The sequence below is a fragment of the Rattus norvegicus genome, chromosome 7 (genome assembly GCF_036323735.1).
Source record: "Rattus norvegicus strain BN/NHsdMcwi chromosome 7, GRCr8, whole genome shotgun sequence".
Classification (NCBI taxonomy): Eukaryota; Metazoa; Chordata; class Mammalia; order Rodentia; family Muridae; genus Rattus; species Rattus norvegicus.
Genome location: NC_086025.1, coordinates 75452298 through 75470032, shown reverse-complemented (window position 1 = coordinate 75470032; position 17735 = coordinate 75452298). Strand labels below are relative to the sequence as shown.

The 17735-nt window shown below is 37.9% G+C and overlaps 1 protein-coding gene across 4 annotated transcripts in view; it reads left to right on the top strand.

Moving 5' to 3' along the window:
* The window catches only part of Angpt1 (angiopoietin 1), a 252738-nt gene that overhangs the window by 198664 nt on the left and 36339 nt on the right, over nt 1-17735 (top strand). For all 4 annotated transcript variants that reach the window (XM_006241609.5, XM_063264352.1, XM_063264351.1 and 1 more), the window contains exon 7: nt 7043-7209. In XM_006241609.5, the coding sequence (XP_006241671.1) occupies nt 7043-7209 (167 nt within the window). The remainder of the gene's footprint in view (nt 1-7042; nt 7210-17735) is intronic.

Below are 17735 nucleotides of genomic sequence, written 5' to 3'. Positions count from 1 at the left end.
AGGCTATACATACAGATTTGAATCAGACATACATTATAACTTAAATTAATGATAACAAATAAATGAATTATGAAATTGTCATCATACAGTTTTTAAAATGGTGAATTATTGCCTGTAAATATCTGCTTCCTTAGGACACAAAGAATGTTAGGCATGAATTTGATTCATGTCTTTTAAATATTTACCAAACGTATCCATTCTTTGACAATTGTGTTTTCGTTATTGGAACCAGACTAGAATTATTCATTAACCATTGGAATTTATCCTTTCCCCTCATTTTTAAATAAGAAAAGCTATCGTGCTGTGTTCAAACATGAAATATGTATCACCTCAGTGTCAATTATTTATGGTTTGAGAGTAAAATTAGTTCCGAATTTTTTAAACATTTTGGCAAAATTCAGTACGAAGATTTTCTAAATTGAAAGAATCCATTGGTTAATGTTTATCAAAGCACAGGGTCAAAAGTGCTATAGCTTTCTCATGACTTTCTTTCTCTTTTATTTTCACCTAAAAACAAAATTGCATGACTTTACCAAGCAAGGTGGAGGTGAGTCTTTATCGGTCTTACCTACACCTATCACCTTCATGCAGGAAGGACATTGGCGTCAGGCTTCCTTGGCTGAAGGTGAATATGCTTGGGGAGAACTACACTTGTGTGCAGGCTGCTCTTCCTCCTTTGTCTTTCCTAGACTCTGTTCTGGGGACATCGAATGTAGCCATGACCCTTGCCTTCTCCCCAACGCCTGTCTTGCAGGTTGGCTCTTGTTATTACTTCCTACTGAGTGATGGATATATGTGGTCTGCCTCTTTCCTGATACATTTCCCAGAATTTCGTGTCAATATCAGCAACCCAAAAAATTACAAAATATTATTTTTTTCCTTTTTAAGCCCCTTGTAACAAGTTGCAAAGGACTTGATTCTCAACATTGGCTTTAGCCCATGGAAGTGTTCTGAACTTTGCTGTCTCTTAGGTCTTCCTTAGGAAGAAATCCAACAACATCTGAGTTATAGACTTGTAAAGACATTTACTGCTGAGAGAAAAGTCTGTGGTAGTTCTTCTAATGGGGCATTTATGGACTATAGAACTCCTTCAGGCCATAGAGAGACCAACTCACCAACAGTCTTTCTGCAAATAAAGCCAATGAACCAGAGTCCCAAAACCTTCCTTAAGTAGCAGCTTTATGACAGGCAGTCACTAATGCCCTGGGGGACAGACTTGGTTTGTTTTAAAGACTATTATCCCTATAAACAAAGCTTCCTATTGAAAATAACATTTCCTTTTGAGCAGATAGGTACTTTCTGGGAATTGTTTCTGAAAAGAAATTAAATGCATCTTTTGAATTGCATTTCTACATGTGTATATTGAAAAATATGAGAAAAAAATGTCTTTAAATCAAAATTCCTTCCTGTTTTTCTTGGGCTAGGTGTCTCAGCAGTGGGAGGATATACATCTAACGTGTGCTTTAATTGTCAAGTAAAAAGAACCTTTGGAAAACCAGGCTTATCTGCTTTCTTTAATAATTTGTATGAAAGAAAAATGAAGCCCATGGAGTACAAAGACTGTGTCTGGTTTCAATTTTATTTCTTCTATAAAAAGTCAACACTTCCTGTGAGCATTATCAGGCAAAACAAATAAAGTATCAGAGACAATTATTTTATTAACTTGGAAAAACTGCAAACTGAAATTGAACATTTTTTCAGGTTTTGGCAAAATTAATGAATATTGGTCCTTTCCTCTCCCTGTATTTTAAAAGTATAATGTGACTCTTGAGGCCAATTTGAAGTCATTATTGTTTTTCTTTAAATTCCAGTGTTTTCCCCTTTTATTAAACTACTAGAAGACAAATGAAATTAACCAGCATCTGTTTCATGGCATCTAAGTTCTTTGGGCAATTGTGATTGACAACAGAACATACTCATTTTCATGAATGTGAAATTTTATTCATAACAGAAGAATTTATTCCTTTTACTAAAGTTTATCCCTGCCTCCTTACCATCAGAACAGAATTCTTATCATTTTTTAAAGTTTTAATAAATTATTTTATTTATTTTCATCCCAAATATTGCGTCTTTCTGGTTCCTCCTACCCCCTTTGCTCTTCACTTGTGAGAGGAGTACCCCCCCAGGCATTTCCCTTCTCTGGGGCATGAGTTTTTACAGACAATTTAAGATAAAAGAATGGCTTGTGATAAGGTATTATATACAAAAATGCTTAAAATGCTTTTGAGATGTGTACTACTATATTTTATGGATACATATGATCTCTTTCTACCAGTCCCATAATCAAAAGTACCTCCTGGTGTAAAGACCATTATGAATATGTTGTTTCCTGCCACCTTCATTCAGATAATTTTATCTGATTAAGCTATCCTCCCTAATTTGTACATAGTTATTTAATGTCATATTTATATGAATTTCCACCTTTATTGCATAGCAAACTATTTGAATATATTGATCTTCAGGCCCACTGTAGACATTCTCATTCATATACATACTATACACACATATATACATACACACATACAGACAGACACATATACATATATATACACACATATGCACATGTACATGCACATGCACATACATATATATGTTTAAGTCATCTCTGTTCATAAATAACACACAGCTCTGTCTTATACTCACTTCCAAGTAAAAGGAGCCATCAGAATTGTTAATGACTAGGTTTTAATGTGAGTAGAAGAACTTAAAATTTTCTTTGCTAGATCCTAAAGCATTTAAGTTATATATAGAAAGATAAAGAAAGAGAGAAATCAGGTAAAAAAAAGAAAAGAGGAAAAGGGAGACAGGTACTTTCCCATTAAGATGTGCTGATTTTAAAACATAAAACTGACCTTAGAGGGGATAAGAGTTAATTAATTTGGCTTGGGATCCATGGCTTAGATGCACAGACTTAGGTCACCCCAGTTCTATTTTCCATCATGGAAGCAATGTCATGAACGTTTCTATAGTAGCAGAAGAAGGCGGCTTGTAAGTCAAGACATCTTAAACACACATTAATGGAAACATCAGTGAGGAGGGTGAGAGAAAAGTAGAGAAGTCTGCTGTAGGCCTGAGATGCCATCCCTGCAGCATGAGCCCTCTGATTGGTGGAAACGAGGATTCTGTCAGTTTATGCATTACATGATGTTTTTGCCTGTTAGTTTCGGGACATTAGATGACACAGAAATGGGCAAGGAAAAGGCTATTTGGGGAGCTAAAGGTGGCTCACGATAAATTGTAATTAGGGTCTGGACCTCCAACATTGCAAACTATATTATCACCAAATCAGCTAATCAGCTTTGCAGAAGGTTCAATTTGAAGGGTTAACTTCGAACTAGGAATATTCTGGAAACTCTCCTTCCTAGGCAAGCAGTCAGCATCTTCGTTTGTGCAAACAGTTGGCTTTAAGTTTTCATTTCTTAATTAAGTTCTTGGGTTAAAATAACATTTGTTCCCCTAAGCAATGCTCAGGTTATCATAACACATTCATGTCTAAACGCCCGTTGAAGAATGCTCTTGATAAACACACATTACATTTCAGCCAAGGAAGGTCCTGAAATGCTTAAATCATACAAAGTAGGAGGATACCTGTGCACCTCAGAGAGCTTGTCACCTTACAGAAGAAAGGCAAGAAGCACAGAATGTCCATTTCCTGTGACAGATCCTCTCAGTAGGAAAAACCTACTTAACAGCTGCTCGTGTGTGAACACTCAAGAGACCTGGATAATTGTCACTCTTATAACACTGCACACTTAACCATTATTTTGTAGATGATGAAATTGAGTCTCTTAAGTGAAGCACAAAGTCCCACTGAAAATTATGTCAAAGGGAGTCTTCAACTGTAGCAGAGATAAAGGGCCTGGTTACTTAACCCAAGCCAAGCCGTTGTTCCCCACATCAGATACATGGTGGTGTCTGATAAACTACCCAACAGTTTACTAATGTGGGAACCCATTTCGTTTCCCCTTTTTGGCTTATCTGTCATCTTAATGATGAAACAGTTGTTTCTGCTTCACCACACTTGGCCATTAGACAGTTTTCTCCTCCACTACCTCTCCAAAAGCCATATTGCTTTATTGTAGTAAAACTTTCTGCCCATTTAGAAAGTTTTCTAGGTGAGGTGCATGAAATTAAAATATGGTTTCTAAATACAAACTACAGGGTTTTCACTTCAGTTGTTTCCTCCTGAAAGGAAGAAAAATCTACAAAGCCTACTATTAGCAAGTAATGCTTTACTTTTGGGGAGGTCCTTTAGAGCTCCAGGCTGAGAGCAGGAGCAGAGGCTTTCTATTTTGTAGGAATGGCTCTCATGTTTGTCCATGTTTTGAGGCTCACCCGGGATCGATGCTCTTTCCCCTGGGGAAGCTGGGGAGTTTTATCCACACAACACTTTCAACAGCATGGAAATATGCGACCTAAGACTTAGCACTTCATCATTCCTGCCCTCTCTGCTCACATTTAATATGATTGCTGACTCTTTGCTTCAATGCTTTACGGCAAAGGGACTTGGGGAGTGGCTGCAGGGACAGCTCTGGCTAGTCTGAACTAAAAACTTCAAGAGAAATCCCAGAGGTTCTCCTTGTCTTTCAAACAATTGCAACAGTTGAAGAGTGCTAACTCCGAGTTTCGGCTCTGTATAACTTGCTATTCCGTGCATGCCTTGAAGAAGGAAAACTTTGGGTTTCTTAGCATGTAGCGCTTGCTCCTGTGAGATGCTGTAAAATCTTTAGCACATCCTAAAAATTTACAGATCTTTCCTGCTACTGTGTAGCTTTCAGTGTCTTGGGAGTAGGGAAGCAAAAATGAGGATTAAAACCCTAGAACCCACATAAACAACTATATGTTGTGGCAAACACTTATAGTTCCAGTACTGGAGGACTGAGACAGGAGGCCAGACTTTCTATCCAATAATGAGCTCTGATTGAGTAAGAGATGCTGTCTCAAAAAGTAAGGTGGGAAGTGACAAAGGGAACATAATAAAGAAAGTCCACAAATGTCAATCTCTGGCCTCCACATGTGTGCAGACTTATACATTAATTCACACCAATGCATACACATACACACTCACAAATACACACACACACACACACACACATACACACACACACACAGAGGGAGTCACTGGAGTACTAAGTGTAATGAATTCTGTATTTTGCCCTAATAATTCTCAGGGGAGTATACATGCAGTAGCATCCAGACAATGTGCAATTAGTTAAAATAAAAATCTAGTCAAAATAGAGAACTTTGAAAATATCTATACTCATATTAAATTTAAATACAAAGCTGTATGTGCGTGTGCTTGTGCATGTACGTGTGTGTGTGTGTGTGTGTGTGTGTGTGTGTGTGTGTGTGTGTGTGTGTGCATGTACATATCTGTAGCAAACTCTAGGCACTCTAGGCATTTGCTCTAACTAACTACTAAGCTGAAACAAAATGGACTGTGATCTGTTAATGTTGCAATAACAAACCTGGCAGATAGGGATTTGACACCAACTCTATCCATCTTTGAGAAGTGATTCTACGGGCAGAAACAATGGAAAAGGTTAGAGGATTATTAGTAGTCACTGAGGAACAGCATATTTTCAAAAAGAAATGGGGAATATTGATTCTTTTCTTATGTTGCTTAATGGGGGAAAGTTAAGTAAACTTATGTTTAATGTTAAAATTGATTTTAACTTGGAAAAGAAATATTTTCCATATTTTATTACCTTTGAAACAGTCAGGACTGCTGTAATTATTATAGTACTTTCTTTGCACTTTTAAATACAGATTAAGTCTTCATTGTAAATGCCCCCAATTAACCATGGTCCATTTCTTTGTTAAACAACCATGTATAATATATATCCTGTGATTACAGGGCCTACTCTTTTAAATGCTTGTATGCATAAGCATGATTACGGAGTTTGTCCAGATGAGAATTTGTGTGAAAAGTTCTCAAGCCCAAGACTCCATCTGGAAGCTGATTCTTTTGTTTTTACCAGCTCTCAGTTATATGGCTGAGAAGCAGCCAAATGTCCCATTGCAATGACCAAGTTTAGATGTTCCTCCTCTGAGGTTCTATAACATTTGCTCCTTTTGCCTTTCTTCCTTTCCTGTAAATGTCAGTGTCCACTGCTCACTGTATGACACTTCTTCATTAGTATTTGAGAATTCTCAAAGGTAGTACCCTTTTCTATTGCTAAGCAGCTCAAACCTGCTTCAGTAAGACAAACGGATAGAAAAGGAGCTAATTTGATCAAGTGCTACCAAGAGTAGCTTTCTGAGTTACTGTCAGAGGCCCCAAATCTATATCAGTAATTTCTCAATTTCTTTCTGGACCATTATCTTCAGTGAGGCATCAGTTTGGGGAGGGTACATTTTTTTCTCCCCTCCGCCCCAAAGTTGACAGTACTTACTTGCATGATTGGAAAACAATAAGGCCCCAGGGGGCTTCAGGTACAATTATGTCAGTTCATGCACTCCCTAGCCCTTGCTCCTCAGCCTTCCGCCTCCAAACCCCAATCTTGGCCAATGAAACAATCTAAGTGATCATGTGGACTGTTTTCTAAGCTCCATTTTTAAAATTAATTAGGAACTCAGTAAGAGAATTGAATCACTTGAAAGAGCGTAGTATAAAAGCATAGGGTAATGAAAAAGGGAAGCTCAATAACGGGAACAGCGAGCACATTACTATTATAAGGGTTGGGATCCCGATATTCAAATTATAGATATTCAAATTATGGAAATATCCAAAGTATGCTTACAATGTCAACTAACGTTTTTAAAACTTTGTCAAAAGAAAACCTTGAATTGAGAATTGTTTTCTGATCAATCTTCCTAATTAGGTGAATTTAGCCCAAGAGTGTCACAACAAACAGGTTTTACTATGTCAAGAATTAGATGTAAACGTCAATGGAGAAAAACACAACAGAAGTGTACTAGAATAAGTAATTACAGTGTAAAAAGCAAGCAAAACTGTATTTGTTATTGTTATTTAAGGAACATGAAAAAGTTCCCTCTGGAGTAACTCTGGAGTAACGAGTGTGTCTCTATTCTTTCCCAGGGTTTTGGGAATCCCTCTGGTGAATATTGGCTTGGGAACGAGTTCATTTTTGCAATAACCAGTCAGAGGCAGTACATGCTGAGGATCGAGCTGATGGACTGGGAAGGGAACCGAGCCTACTCACAGTACGACAGATTCCACATAGGAAACGAGAAGCAGAACTACAGGTAAGTTCCATCCAGTCCTGGGCTCGGCAGTCTTTGGCCTTGCCATAATAGCATGAAATGAAAAGCCAGACGTGACGCAGATGATCCTCTTTACTGAATATTCAAGGTTTCTGTCTAGCCCTGTGATGCTGAGATGGGGAAATCGCTGGAAGGACGTCTCACAGGCTTCGGTGTCGAGTCATAGATCGACACTTAGATGTCGGCTCAGTATTAGAGGATAGTGAGCTGAGCGATGCATGTGTGTCTCTGTTCTGATGGCTGTGAAGGTAGAGTAGCTTCATATATCTAAAACTGTGACCAGAACCCATGTGACCCAAAGGCTTCTAGGAATCTGCTTTCTCTAACAAGTCTTTTTAAGTTACTAATCTTTCTTCCTTTCTTTTTTCTTTCTTACTTATCTTAAATAGAGTTTTCAAATTACATCCAATATGACTACAGAAAATGTTTTAATTATTTGAGTGATTTGCATAAGAGGAGACAAGGCACTGCAGGGAGGATATTTTTAAATAACAAAAAAAAGTACAAATAAATTTAAACATGGAAGTCAGTACAAACAATAGGTTGTGAAAATAGACAGACTATACTATTAATTTGAAATGTTTTTTATTATTTTTTAATGAGTGGCTCATAGCATAGGAAAAGTAAAAACTATGGCTAAAGGGATATGTAAATTTTCTCCACAAACACTTACTATGTCACTGCCATGTTCTAAGAACGTGGTCAGGCACCGGCCAGTCTGTCAGTCTCACAGACCTCGTGGTTAGGTTCTGTGACTAAGAAGCTCCTAAAAGTCTGGTTGACATTCCTTGAGAACTGGAAAATATTTTAGGTGGTGTCTTTTACCAAAACTGTACCCATCATATAACAAATCTTTAATTGCATGTACCTTGATTTCATGACCATTAAGTAGGAATTACAATGGCTTTTCATTATCAGTATTCACCATCTGTCTTGAAAATACAATAATGCACATCAAAAAGGACGCCTTATGACAACATGTAGCTTGTAACGCTAAGGAACAAAGCCCAATGGTTCTTCATTCACCGTGTCTGACTGGGTTCTCAGAGATCAACTATTTCTGAGTCTCATTTGTCTTTTTAGTCACAACAATGCTGGGAAAATGAAATCAACATCTTTTTACTGGCATGACTCATTTTTAATATGTTACATATATGTTTGGAACTTTGGAGATGTAATAATCACAGTTAACAAATAGCGATGATGTCACCTAACAGAGGATGAGATATACATCCTAAGAAGTAGTCTCATGGTGGAAGCAAGGCCATACTTTATGGCAGCTCCAGAAAACAATGAAGAGACATTTATAAAATATAATGGAGTGTAAGAGGAAGCGTTTCTAAGGAGGTCAACATTTTGAGAGTTTTGTGACAAGAAAAACCACTGTAAAACATTAGGAGTACTCTTGTGTAAATGTTTTGTCCTGAAACTTGAAACTCTATGAAACTTGGCTAGTGTCAGACAGCTTGACAATAGAACTAGCAAGTAATTAGTATCGTCTTTTTCTAGGCTCCTGAAGAATGTGCCCTGATTCTTTTCCAAAATGCCTTTCAGATTGCTATATGCAGTTGTGGTAGATGGTCTTGCATATGCGTGCTTGCGTGCATGCATGTGTGTGTGTATGCATGTGAGGTGGGGTGGTCTTTGAGGATAAAGTTAGGGCAAGCGTAAGATAGCCAGCATCTGCTAGGCTTCTGGTATCAGGTGTGGCAAGTGTTTATCATTCTTGGCCATCCATTAGGAGTGCTGGCTTCCTGTTACAGCCCATCCCCATCACCTTTATTGAATATTCCTTAAATCTTTGGTATCTATGATTCTTTTGCCCACGTGTCTTTCCCACATGTGAGAGAGATCTATGGTTAAAAAATGTCTTCCCAGCTTTGAAATGGATATACTACAGAATTTCTTTCATGAAATGATGGACGAAACTCGAGAATTAGAATTACAAAGTTAGAACTGTGATGTAATGTAAAACCTCTGGATTTAAAAGAGAAATGAGGCTAAAAAGTACATTATTTTTCTCAGGGATAGAGAGGCAATTTTTACTATTATGTTCTTTGTGGTGGTTTCTGTTATAGTATTGCTGTAACAAAGTGGGTGGCCCTGGCTTTCTTTCTTAGAAAAACCTAACAAAAGGTAGATCTGCCATAATCTACTCTCATATAATTAAAATAGGATTCTTGTTTTCTTCAAATAGAAAATTATGGTGCATTAAATCATAAGTCTGCTCAGGTAGATGGTTAAAGTAAATTTGCCTTAGAAAATACTACTCATTCTTAATGAAAAGGAAAAGACTATTACTGTAGTTTGAATGTAAAATGTTCCCCATGAGTTTGTGTATTGGAGTGCTTCTGTTGGAGTGCTAGCTAACACAGGTTGGTGGCTCTGTATTAGAGGGTGGTGGAGCTTTTGGGGGGGCCTCAGTGGATGAAGTGGGTGACTGGAGGATGGGCCTTGAGACCTCATAGCCTCGCTCCACTTCCTGTCTGCTCTCTGCTCCTTAATTGTAGATACTAAGTGCCCAGCCATCTCACACGAGAGCTGCCATGTCTTTGCCTTCATCATGGACTGCAGCACTTTTTTTTTATGTGTTTCGGTGTTTTGTCTGCATGTGTCTGTGAACCACATTTAGGCTTGGTGTACATGGAGTCCAGAAGAGGTTATCAGATCCCCAGGAACCAGAGTTCTATTTGTTTCCTGGAACCATGTTGTTGCTGGGAATTGAATACAGGTCCTCTGCAAGAGCAGTCAGTGCTCTTAAGGACTGAGGCATTCCTCCTTAAGTGCTAAGCCAAAGTAAACCCTTCCTTCTGTGAGTTGTTTTTATTGGGTCTTTTATTACAACAATGAGAAAATTAACTTATACAAATGGAAGAAAAGCTGATATTGAAAAGCTAATTCCTGAGGCTTCCCTTCCTAATCATGTCAGCAATGCTTCTCCAGGGACTGCAATATGTGGTGTCATCTGCATGTAGTTAGTCCCAACTGTCAGGATGAGTTCTTTATACATTTTCCTTCTGAACCACGGTACCTCTGTCCTAGTCAAACTATTAATACTAAGATGTGCACAGTGTGCATAGTATTTTATATTTAATAAATTTATATTCCAGAATTAGTTCACCTACATAGTGCTTTTGAAGTAAGACGCATTTTAAAGATAAGGAACATGAGGTTGGGGATTTAGCTCAGTGGTAGAGCGCTTGCCTAGCAAGCGCAAGGCCCTGGGTTCGGTCCCCAGCTCCAAAAAAAAGAAAAAAGAAAAAAAAAAAGATAAGGAACATGAGGTTAGAGTCCACTACTCGGCTCTAACTCAGATGAAGTTTAGCTGACATTCAAAACCTTGATGTTATTACTTCCATTTTTTACACTTTCCAAGTTTTTTATTTTTCAATGTTTTGCGTTCAGATTTTAACATTTTATTGTTATAGGTCTTTTTAATTGAAATACTACTTTGTTTTCCCTCCCTCCGTTTCCTTCTTCCAGCCTCTTTCCATTTACCCTCACTTGAACCCTTAGCTCTCAAGGTACATTTATTATTAATGTCCTTGCCCCCCCCCACACACACACATGTGCACATGCACACGTGCATGAACGCACACATGCGTGTATATACAGGTACACATGTACACTTGTATGCACAACTATACATAAATAAAAACTGAGTCTGTTTCTATTGATTGTGTTGTATATCTACCAAGCTGACGACTCTGTACTGAATAACCAGTAAGGAGGCTCATCACTGGGATTGGCTAATTCTACTTCTCTCAGTCAATAGTTGCTTGTAATTCTTAGACATTTTATTCTGAAAATAGTTTTAGCTCTAGCCACAGACCTGATTTTAAAAAGGCAAACCTGTCCTCCTGGTTCCTGACATACTGATTAAAATAAGTGTTATGAAAGGATAGATTAACTTAGTGATGTGCATAGAATACATATTTTCCTCTGTTAGCCTCCAAGAAAACTTTAAATGATTTTTCTCAGATGAAAACAGAATCTGCAGAACCCCAGAGAACATGAATCAGAAAAAGAAAATAATAACACAGGAGTGTCGTGATAAACATATCCTGTGGAATGACAGGCAGTCCATGTGAAATTATTAAACATCGCCCCTAGAGAGGTGGCATTACCCATGTCCTCATCATCTGACACACAGTCAATTGTGCTGCTCTCCTTGCTACTCCCAAAATCTTCTTCCCACAATGGCTGGAATGTATTTTCAATAGACAATTAGGGATTTTCTGTTTATCCTTTTTCATACATTTATACAAATTTTCAGTGTTTACAAGTGAAGTCTACCACTAAGTCTTTCATGCTTTTTTCTCACTACTGATTATCCGTCTACTGCTACTAGCTTTGTTCAGTCCAAAGGTTCCTCATCGTGATGATGTTTCTGTAGCTACTGGGTTTTCTACAACTTTCCCACCATGTTGTCTCTGCATACACAAACTGAGGTCTATTACATTAATATGACTTCTACAATTAGGATATTGTCTTAACTGACCATACCTTCCCTGACATCTTCTCTAGTAAATGGAGTGGTGTGCCAGCCCTTTGTTCCCTTGAAATCAGGTTGTGTGGGTTCTAGGAACTGAACCAGCTCCTCTGCAAGAACAACAAGTGCTCTTTTTACAAATTTTATTTATGTATTTATTTATTTATTCATTTATTATTTTAAAGATTAATTTATTTTTCTTATGAGTGCAGTGTTGCTGTCTTCAGATACACCAGAAGAAGAAGGACATCAGATCCCATTACAGATAGTTGTTGTGAGTCACCATGTGGTTGCTGGGAATTGAACTCAGGACCTCTGGAAGAGCAGTCAGTGTTCTTAACCACTGAACCATCTCTCCAGTCCCTCATTTATTTATTTTTACACTTCAGACTTTATTCCCCTCCCAGTCCCCCCCCCCAACAGTTCCATTTCCCATAGATCCTCCCTGCCCACTGTCACCACAAGGATATCCCTGCCCCACCCACTTCACCCACCCCACCAGATCTCTAAGCTTTCTGGGGCTTCTAGTCACTTGAGGGTTAGGTGCATCTTCCTTTTGAACCAAGACCCTGGTATATGTGTTGGAGGCCTCATCTCAGCTGGTGTAGCTGCCTGGTTGGTGATCCGAGAAATCCCTGAGGTTCATGTTAATTGAGACTACTGGTGGTCCTCCTACAGGGTTGCCTTCCTCTTTAGATTCCTCCAGCTTTTCCCTAATTCAACCAGAGGGGTTAGCAGCTTCTGTTCACTGGTTGGGTGCACATATCTGCAAGCATCTCACTAAGCTGCTTGTTGGGTCTTTTGGAGACCAGACATGATAGGTCCCTTTTTGTGAACTCCCCATAGCTTCAGTAATGGAATCAGGTTTTGGGGCCTCCCCGTGAGCTGAAACACACTTTCGGCCTGTCGCTGGACCTTTTTTTCCTCAGACTCTTCTGTATTTCCATCTCTGCATTTCTTTCAGACAGGAAGAATTATGGGTCAGAACTTTGATTGTGGGATAACAACCACATCCCTCAACTTGATGCCCTGTCTTTCTACTGAAGGTGGGTTCAATAAGTTCCCTCTCCCCACTTCATTCATTTCACCTAGGGTCCTTCCCTTTGAGTCCTGAGAGTCTCTCACTCCCAGGTTTCTGGTACATTCTAGAGGGTCCTCACAACTTCCTTCCTCCCAAGGTTACCTGTTTCCATTCTTTCTCTGGCCCTCAGGGCTCAGTCCTTTCCTCCAACCCATTACCAGATAATATTCCTCTCTCTCCCCACACCATCCCCTTTCCCTCCCCTTTCCCTCCCTCCCTCCTCCCTTGTGGTGGTTTTCTTCTCCACTCAAAGTGGTACTGAGGTGTCCTCACTTGGGCACTTCAGCTTGTTGAACTTTTTGAGTTCTGTGGACTGTACCTTGAGTGTTCTGCACTTTTTTTTTTGGATAATATCAACTTATTAGTGAAATCATACCATGCATGTCATTTTGGAGTTACCTCACTCAGGATGATATTTTGTAATTCCATCCATTTGCCTGCAAAACTCAGGATGTCCTCATTCTTAATTGCTGAGTAGTATTCCATTCTATAAATGAACCACGTTTTCTGTATCCATTCTTCTGTCGTGGGACATCTGGGTTGTTTCCAGCTTCTGGCTATCACAAATAAGGCTACTATGAACATAGTGGAAAATGTGCCCCTATGGAATGATGTGACATCTTTTGGGTATATTCCCAAGAGTGCTATTGCTGGGTCTTCAGGTAGATCTATTTCTTCCAATGTTTTGAGGAAACTCCAAATTGATTTCCAGAGTGGTTGTACCAGTTTGCAATCCCACCAGCAATGGAGGAGTGTTCTTCTTTCTCCACATCTTTGCCAACATGTGGTATCACCTGAGGTTTTTATCTTAGCCATTCTGACTGGTGTAAGGTAGAATCTCATTGTCATTTTGATTGACATTTCTCCGATCACAAAGGACTTTGAACATTTCTCTAGGTTCTTCTCAGTCATTTGAGATTCTTCTGTTGTGAATTCTCAGCTTAGTTCTATTTCCATTTTTGGTTTGGGTTGTTTGGTTTTTTCGTGGTTAGCTTCTTGAGTCCTTTATATATTTTGGATATTAGGCCTACATCAGATGTGGGGCTAATGAAGATTTTTTCCCAATCTGTAGGATGCTGATTTGTCTTATTGACTATGTCCCTTGCCTTACAGAAACTTTCCAGTTTCATGAGGTCTCATTTATCAATTCTTGATCTTAGAATGTGAGTCATTGGAGTTCTGTTTAGGAAATTTGCCCTGTTATCAATGAGTTCAAGGCTCTTTCCCACTTTCTCTTGTATTAGATTTAGTGTATCTGGTTTTACATTGAAGTCCTTGATCCTCTTGGACTTGAACTTTGTGAATGGTGACAAATATGGGTCTATTTTCATTTTTCTACATACAGACAGCTAGTTAGACCAGCACCATTTATTGAAGATGCTCTCTTTTTTTTCCATTGTGTACTTTTGGCTTCTCTGTCAAAGATCAAGTATTTCTGAATCTTCAATTCAATTCCACTGATCTACCTGTACCAATACCATGTAGTTTTTATCAGTATTGCTCTGTAATACAGCTTGAGGTCAGGAATGGTGATTCCCCCAGAAGTTCTTTTATTGTTAAGAATTGTTTTCAATATTCTGTGATAATCTGGTTTTTGTTTGTTTGTTTGTTTGTTTGTTTTTGTTTTTTGCCCTTCCAGATGAATTTAAGAATTGCTCTTTCCATGTCTTTGAAGAGTTGTGTTGGGATTTTGCACTAAATCTGTAGATTGCCTTTGGGTAGTATGGTCATTTTTACTGTTAAGTCGGCCAATCCATGAGCATGGGAGATCGCTCCATTTTCTGCGATCTTCAATTTCATTCTTGAGAGACTTGAAGTTCTTATCATAAAAATCACTTGTCTGACTAGAGTTACCCCAAGATATTTTATGTTATCTGTGGCTATTGTGAAGGAAGTTGTTTCCCTAATTTCTTTCTCAGCCTGTTTATCATTTGTATAAAAAGAGGCTACTGAATTATTTGAGTTAATTTTATATCCAGCCACTTTGCTGAAGTTGTTTATCAGCTGGAGAAGTTCTCTGGTAGAATTTTTCGGGTCTCATATGTATACTATCATGTCATCTGCAAATAGTGATACTTTTACTTCTCCTTTGCCAATTCGTATAACCCTTCATATCTTTTTGTTGTTGTATTGTTCTACTTAGCACTTCGGGTTTTATATTGAGTAGAAATGGGGTGAGTAGGCACTCTTTTCTTGTCCCTAATTTTAGTGGGATTCCTTCAAGTATCTGTCCATTTAATTTGATATTGACTGTTGGTTTTCAGTAAATTGTTTTTATTATATTTAGGTATGGGCCTTGAATTCCTGATTTCTCTAATACTTTTAAAATGAAGGGGTGTTATATTTTGTCAAATGCTTTTTCTGCATCTAAGGAGATGCCGATCATGTGTTTTTTTTCCTTGAGTTTGTTTATATGGTGGATTATGTTAGTAGATTTTCGTATATTGAACCATTCTTGTATCCCTCAGATGAAGTCTACTTGATGGAGGTGAGTGATGGTTTTGATGTGTTTTTAGATTCGATTTGCAAGAATTTTATTGAGTATCTTTGCATCTATATTCATAAGTGAGATTGGTTTAAAGTTCTCTCTTTTGGTAGAATCCTTGTGTGGTTTAGGTATCAGAGTAATTGTGGCTTCTTAGAATGATTTAGGTAGTGTTGTTTATGTTTCTATTTTATTGAATAGTTTGAGAAATTTTGGTATCAGGTCTTCTTTGAAAGTCTGGTAGAATTTTGAACTAAATGCATCTGGCCCTGTGGTTTTTTTTCCCCCTTTGGGAGATTTTTAATGACTTTTTCTATTTCCTTATGGGATATGGGGCTGTTTACAAATTTTACTAGCTCTTGATTTTACTTTGGTATGTTGTATCTGTCTAAAAACCATGTATTTCATCTGGATTTTCCAGTTTTGTTGAATATAGGCTTTAGTAGTAGGTTCTGATGATTTTTTGATTTTCCTCTCTTTCTGTTGTTAGGTCTCCCTTTTCATTTCTGATTTTGTTAATTTGGATACTGTCTCTGGACCCTTTAGATAGCTTGGCTATGGGTTTATCTATCTTATTAATTCTCTCAAAGAACCAGTTTTTGGTTTTGCTGATTCCTTGTATTGTTCTCTTTGTTTCTATTTTGTTGATTTCAGCCTTGAGTTTGACTATTTCCTGATTTCTACTCCTCTTGGGTGAGTTTGCTTCTTTTTGTTCTAGAGCTCTCCGGTGGGCTGCTAATTTGCTACTGTAAAATCTCTCCAGTTTCTTTACCAGTGTACTTAGTGCTATGAATTTTCCTCTTAGCACTGCTCTTTTTGTGTCCCATAAGTTTGGAATGTGTCAACATTTTCATTATAATCCCAGAAGTCTTTAATTTCTTTATTTCATCCCTGATCAAATTGTCATTGAGTATAGAGTTGTTCAGTTTCCATGTGTGTGGGGGTTGTCTGTTGCTTTTGCTATTATTGAAAACCAGCTTTAGGCCATGGTGGTCTGACAGAATGCATGGGGTTATTCAGTCTTCTTGTATCAGTTGACCAATTATTTGGTCGATTTTGGAGAAGCTGCCATGAGATGCTGAAAAGAGGGTGTATTGTTTTGTTTTAGGATGAAATGTTCAGTAGATACCTGTTAAATCCATTTGGTTCATAACCTCTCTTAGTTTCACAGTGTCTCTTTTTAGTTTCTGTTTTAATGGCCTGTCTGTTGGTGAGAGTGGAATGTTGAAGTCTCCCACTATTATTGTGTGGAGTTCAATGTGTGTTTTGAGCTTTACTAAAGTTCCTTTTATGAATGTGGGTGCCCTTGCTTTTGGGGCATAGATGTTCAGAATTGCGACTTTCTCTTGGTGAATTTTCCCTTTGATGAACATGGAGTGTCATTCCTCATCCTGCTTGATAACTTTTGGTTGAAAGTCTATTTTATTTGATATTAGGATGGCAACTCAAGCTTGTTGTTTCTTGGGACCATTTGCTTGGTAGACCTTTTTTCATTCTTTTACTTGTCTTTGTTAGCAAGGTGTGTTTTTTGTATGCAGAAAAATGCTGGATTTTATTTGTATCTAGTCTTATGGATACACAAAAAGCTTCTGTCTTTTTATAGTGAGTTGAGTTCATTAAAATTGAGAGATATTAAAGACAGATTACTGTTGATTCTCATTATATTTGTTTTTGTAGGTAACTTTATGTGCTTGTCATTTTCTCCTTTGGGTCTTGTTGTGAGTTGCTTAATATCTTGTCTTTTCTTTGGTATAGGCATCTTCCTTATATTTTAGTTCTCCTTCTAGGATCCTCTGTAGAGCTGGATTGGTGGATAGACACTGTTTTAATTTGGTTTGACCTGGAATATTTTGGTTTCTCGATCTAGTTGATCGAGAGTTTTGCTGGATACAGTAGCCTGGTTTGGCATTTGTGTTCTTTTAGAGTCTGCATGATCTCTGACCAGGCTCTTCTGACTTTCATAGTCTCTGTTGAGAAGTCTGGCATAATTCTGATAGGTCTATCTTTGTGTGTTACTTGGTCCTTTTCCCTTGCAGCTTTTAATATTCTTTCTTTGTTCTGTGCATTTAGTGTTTTGACTACTATGTGACAAAGGATTTTCTTTTCTGGTTCCATTTGCTTTGCATTTTGTAGGCTTCTTGTACCTTTATGACTGTCTTTTCTTTAGGTTGGAGAAGTTTTCTTCAATGATTTTGTTGATGTTTTCAGGTCATTTGAGCTGAGAATCTTCATTTTCCTCTAGTCCAATTATTCTTAGATTTGTTTTTTTCATAGTGTGCTGAATTACCTGGATGTTTTGGGTTAGGAGTTTTTATGTTTTGAATGTTCTTTGACCTCTTGTGTCAATCTCTTCTACAGTATCTTCTACTCCTGAGATTTTCTCTTCTATATCTTGTATTCTGTTAGTGATACTTACATCTATAATTTCTGTCCTCTTTCCTAGGTTTTCC